This window comes from Xiphophorus maculatus, chromosome 16 (assembly GCF_002775205.1).
Source record: "Xiphophorus maculatus strain JP 163 A chromosome 16, X_maculatus-5.0-male, whole genome shotgun sequence".
In the NCBI taxonomy this organism is placed as follows: Eukaryota; Metazoa; Chordata; class Actinopteri; order Cyprinodontiformes; family Poeciliidae; genus Xiphophorus; species Xiphophorus maculatus.
Genome location: NC_036458.1, coordinates 6179143 through 6184315, shown reverse-complemented (window position 1 = coordinate 6184315; position 5173 = coordinate 6179143). Strand labels below are relative to the sequence as shown.

General features: G+C 36.2%; 1 protein-coding gene across 1 annotated transcript; it reads right to left on the bottom strand.

Annotated features, from left to right (window-relative positions):
* LOC102218427 (alpha-2,8-sialyltransferase 8F-like) lies at positions 1-5173 on the bottom strand. Its single transcript, XM_023349464.1, has 9 exons — positions 4962-5173; positions 4152-4217; positions 3997-4059; positions 2484-2552; positions 2293-2367; positions 1940-2084; positions 1210-1322; positions 1041-1133; positions 1-963 (listed from the first exon to the last, which is right to left on the bottom strand). Exons 1-9 carry the CDS (start codon positions 5045-5047, stop codon positions 486-488), a joined length of 1188 nt encoding a protein of 395 aa, XP_023205232.1. The 5' UTR covers positions 5048-5173; the 3' UTR covers positions 1-485.

The following is a 5173-nucleotide window of genomic DNA, read 5'->3' as shown; positions in this document are numbered from 1 at the left end:
TTAAACAAAAGTAAAGGACCAACAAATTCAGAAATCACTGAGTGCAAATTAAAGAACAAGATGTTCAAACACGTCAGTCAAAACAACCCAAAAGAAAGGACAAAAGGGAGCACCAAAACCTCCCAAACACAAGCCTCTAGCTTGTTCGAGATTTATCTAAAGCAGATTCAAACCACTTAGCAAAATAAGCAAGAACAAAACTGTTCAAACTGTCCAAAACAGTTACCAAACACGGAAGGTGGGGGTCAGCTTTACACAACCTCTTTTAAGGAATGATTACAGCTCATTCAACTGGAGGAATGATTAGAGGTGTCTTTTATATGCTGCAGGTGGGCCTCATCAATGTCTGATTGGCTTTGCTGATCCAATGGGGTGGCTGCTCTCCTGCAGCCAATCAGAAAGATGTGTCCGCACAGCTGATCCTGCATACCCAAAGAAAACCTGCACAGCCTCAAGAGGCCAGGGGCCGTAACAGCCAAATGTAACTACTGTTCATCTGGTCCACACTCCCCAAGGTGCAGCTTCAGCACACCTTGGTTGTGCAAATGCAACAACAACTTGAACTCATCAGACATGGAGTGGAAACCTTTCTTCACTTTTCCGTCATCATAATAATGGTGAGTCAGGTTTTGGAAGCTGTGTGGGTGAACACCGAAAGGCCAGAATCCATACAGATCCACGTTGTCACACAGCTCCAGCGCCAGGCTTGTCATCATAATGCCAGTGGTGAGACGTCTTGCCTTCAATCCTAGAGAGCCCCAAAAAAGAGCAAGACTTTGGAGGTACTTTGGGTTGATGAAGACAGGCTGAATGGGGATCCTAAAGTCATCGATGGTGTAGGACGCCCGTAGAGACAATGCTGTGTTAATACGATAGGAGAAGGCAGGAAGCAGCAGCATGGCTTTGCCATATTGGCACAGACTCTCTGCAAACATACGTCTGTGTTCTAAAAGAGAGCCATACCTGCAAGAATAGGACATCTGTGAGAAAAATAGCTTGAAGAAATATTGCCTACGGGTAAGAAAGATTGATTTGCTCACTTTTGTAGGAATATACTTGGGTTTGCAGTCACAATATCTGTTTTCATGCCAACATCTTCCTCATATCCGTTTGACAAAGGAGGCAAGTTACACCTAAAACAGCAGAATAAACAGTTTCTGTCATAATTATTTTAATTTATTGCTTTTCTCTGCTTGAAAAGATTCTCACCTGATAACAAACTGAGCTGAATCGATTGTTTTTCCACAGCTGCTGTTTGTCAGAATCCCACCGTTTCCAACAACAGCACACGTCTTCTTTGTTTTATTTGAGAAAGGATGACCCTGCAGTTATTAATCCAGCAATAAAATAAAAGTAAACCGTTTGCAAGTTTCTCCTTCTCAGAAAGAAGGGTGAGATTAAGAGCTACAGACAATGTTTGATGACTCAAAAAAGGACAGCAGAGGCGATTGGAGTCTGCACTTGGTTTTGGAAAGATATTGCAGGTGTAGACAGGAAACATAGATGAGTAACTGGATGAAGGAAACACTACCATTTTGAGTCTTTCTCAGACCTTTCTCCTCATGCTTTTTATATACGTTTTGAGAAGAAAGACATGTAGTGCTGCTTTCAAACTGAAAATGTGTGCTCTCAAATTATGGCAGAAAAATTCCTCCATAGTATTTCAGCTTCCCAAGATGCATTTGTTTTCTTTAGAATATTTTAGATAAACTTTAAAGTGAATAGGGGAATTTTCTGCAAATAATTGGGAGTTGAGTTTCACAGAAAAGTGCATTAACATGTGAATCCACAAATACTGAATCAGGTTCAGTACAGATTCAAGAACAAAAGTCATATTGAACACAAAAAACCCTGAAAATCTGGGTTATAAACCTGATAATGAAGAATACTGCAAATGAAAGGATTATCTGTTGCTACTTTAACGTTTTAATTGACTTACTTGAAAAAATGTTTTAAAATGCTCTGCTTTAACTTCAAGGAATCTCGTTCTTTCCCCATCATAAGGAAGTTTGGATCCAACTGGAGTGTTTGTCTGCGTTATGACGACGTTATCAAAACCGTTGCACTTCAGGCTCAACCGAGTCCTGGGAAAACAAACAGCCTATTGTTTGTTTGCAATAACTGAAGATTTGTTACAGAAAGATTTTCTGATTAGTAAAAATATTGTCACAACATGGTGAGAGTTTCAACAAATTACATAAAAGTAACATATTTCAACATTGTTGTAGAAATTATTTGTTTTTAATGGAATATATCACAAACATGAAGAAAGCTTCATTAGAATATAATTACCTGAATTCAAAATGATTGTCTTCATTTTTCTTCCAAACTTGAGTGTAATTCTCCAACAATTTATTTATTTTCTCCCTGTGGAACATCAACACATGCAGATACACATTAAGACTTGTAAATCCGGTAAAATTTCACTTGATAATGCAGAAAAAAAAGACCAAAGAGCCGTAAAAGAACCTGCTCACTCTTACCTGCAGTCTTTACACGAATCAGAGGAAGCAGCAGCATCTTCATTTTTAGGCTTTTGTTGACGTTCATTTCTGTCTCGGAAAAAAGTGGAAAGCACTTAATGAATGACATCTTAATTTGCAAGACTCAATCTCTGATAAGTTGTTGGTTGTTTACTGAAGTACATCACTTACTTCTAGGAACATAATGGAAAGAAATGATACCATATTTTTCTAAAATGTTATGATAAGGAGGTAGTGGACATTAAGGGGGAAAATAATTGCTGTTTTGGAGTAGTGATTTGACAGGCTTCTTAGAAGATTTATATCTGCACTCTAAGCTGTTAGCTGTGTGGCTAGCATATCTGCAGACCCCACACATCCTGGATACAAAGTGCTAAGACTTCTACCTTCAGTAGATTTTGTATTTTTTTCAATAAAAATATATTTTACCTTATATATTTCTATTTTAAATGTCTTCATTGAGAGCAATGCAAACCCAAGGTGAGCGACCAAGGCTAATTCTGAAAATCGGGAAAAAGTCTTGACGTCCTGACTTGAAGTCCTGTCCTTTACATAAAAGCATGAATGTGAATCTTGTCCAGTCTCTTGCCATTAATGTGCCACAATTACAATTTACGATACTTGTCATCAAAACTTTAGCCACAATTTACAACAAAATGTCCCTCCACAATACTATTAGTGACAACATTATTAATCAATTTGATTCTCTTATTCGTACACAATGAAACAAGGACTTGGCGTTTAATTTTGAGAGATGAACTAAGGATTTTGAGAAAGAAAGGTAACCCCTGCAATGCACCCAAGCTACTGAAAAATACTGTAAAAGTAGCTAAAAAGTTAAATTTATAATGTCAATCTTTGTAGTTAGAGATAAATTAGGAATACACTTCTCCTTTAGTTTTCTTCTGCTACCAGTTGTTGAATACAGGCTGTGCCTCAAGTGCCAGTACAGCCAAAACATGAACAATTTCAAACACACATGTGCCTGAGGTCAAAACAAAAATGGCCTTTGGAGTAACAAATTACAGTTAGTTTGTTAAGCTCTAATTCTAAAAAGAAAAAAATTAAGTTGAGGAAAATGAAAGCTGCATTTAAATATATTGAATAAGTGCTACTTTTAACTGCAACTTCAAGAAATTGACCATCAGAAATAAGGATAGTTTTCTTGCCCATTTTGGATCAAATTGCAAAGAATGACACCTGTAACTGAGAGTAGACAAGATGAACATGTCAATGCCAAGTAAAGTGAGAGAGATGTCATAAAAGCAAATTCCTAAAGGTACCAGGTTAGAGAAACAGAATATTTTTCTCTACTATGGACCCCCAAATAAAACTTTGGTCCTCTTCTGGCCACTCCTTGTATAAAAGTCTAGTTGCACCACTGTAAAAACTGAAAAGCTTGTCAGAGATTTGACCAGTCCAGACTAAGGACAGAGAAAAAGCTTTGAAATAACATTTTCTAGAAAGAAAAAAAATAAAACTATTAATACAAATTTTGATGGGACTTTCTTACCGTAACTTTTGATTCTCTTTTCTCCAGGACGCAGAGCAAAGTTCTGGTATGTGTTTTTTCTCCCTGTCGCACAAAGTAAACAAGATCATTTTGACCCTGATTGTAAAATGAACTAAGATGTCATGAAACAAAAACCTTTAACACTTTGTTCCCACCTGCATTCTTTACATGAGTTGGTGTTATTAAGTTGAGGTCGAAGTTTTATGCTGCAATGACGCCAGCTGTAAATAAAAATGTAAAGTGTTCACCCTTTGATTTTTCTTTGAGGCAAAAGTGTGGAACCTTTTTATTTTTTATATCTACAATAATCCGTTCATTCCTTCCTGGCCAAAATGAAAATGTGTTTGTTTCGTTAACATATTAAAAATAAATTTAGTTTATGTGCAGGTAAAAACAAAAACATTTGTAATAAACTATAAAAATACTTTTTGAGTTTGAATTTTAAAAAGAAAATTTTAACTTTGTTTTGGTCTGCGTGGGGGAAAAAAAGCCTTTGCTGTTGGTGCCAGAAAGAGAGGAAGAAGCGTTCTAAGATGTTTTTATAAGTTAGTTTTTTATCTTTAGTTTTTACTTTGAAAGAGTTTCAGGTTGTGCATAATTTTGTGACTCAATTGTAAAAAACAAAACAAAAAAGAGCTACTAAAGAACATTTGTATTGAAGAAAAATGTGGCTAATCATAAGAAATAAAGCACTAGAATACATTTCCAGTTTTACTCTTTTTCATTGAAACAGAAAAAAAAGTTTAAGTCAAATAGTGTCAAATGCTTTTGCAGACTCTGCAGGAAAATGTTGTGCTTTTTTAATTATTATTTTAGTATAGCAGAAAACATATATCTAAAGAAATTAATTACTTCAGCAAACCAACACCATGCCGCTCTTCTCTAGTATGCTTTTGTCTCATATCACCAAACAAACTCAGACATTTTTAAATCTTGTTTGCATCATTCAAGCAAGCAGAACTTACTTGTTGTCGAATGTATTCCAGTAGAAAAGGGTCGTCAGGCTCCCCAAAATGAGAAGATTCAAATACAGTAAGAGCTGTCCCTTCATCTTTTCCTCCTCAGGCTAACCTCACTTATCACGTTTTGCTGTTTTTCTGTTTATGACCTTTAATCATTATCCACTGTTGTTAATTCCTGCTATCTGAGTCCATTTCATGGTCCAAGAATTGCTCTC

Excerpts from the sequence above, each read along its gene's own strand:
- LOC102218427 (XM_023349464.1), bottom strand. The coding sequence starts at position 5,047 with ATGAAGGGACAGCTCTTACTGTATTTGAATCTTCTCATTTTGGGGAGC. Across the intron at positions 4,218-4,961 it reads TGGAATACATTCGACAACAA|CTGGCGTCATTGCAGCATAA; the intron begins GTAAGTTCTGCT and ends TTTTATTTACAG. Across the intron at positions 964-1,040 it reads CCAAGTATATTCCTACAAAA|GTATGGCTCTCTTTTAGAAC; the intron begins GTGAGCAAATCA and ends CTATTCTTGCAG.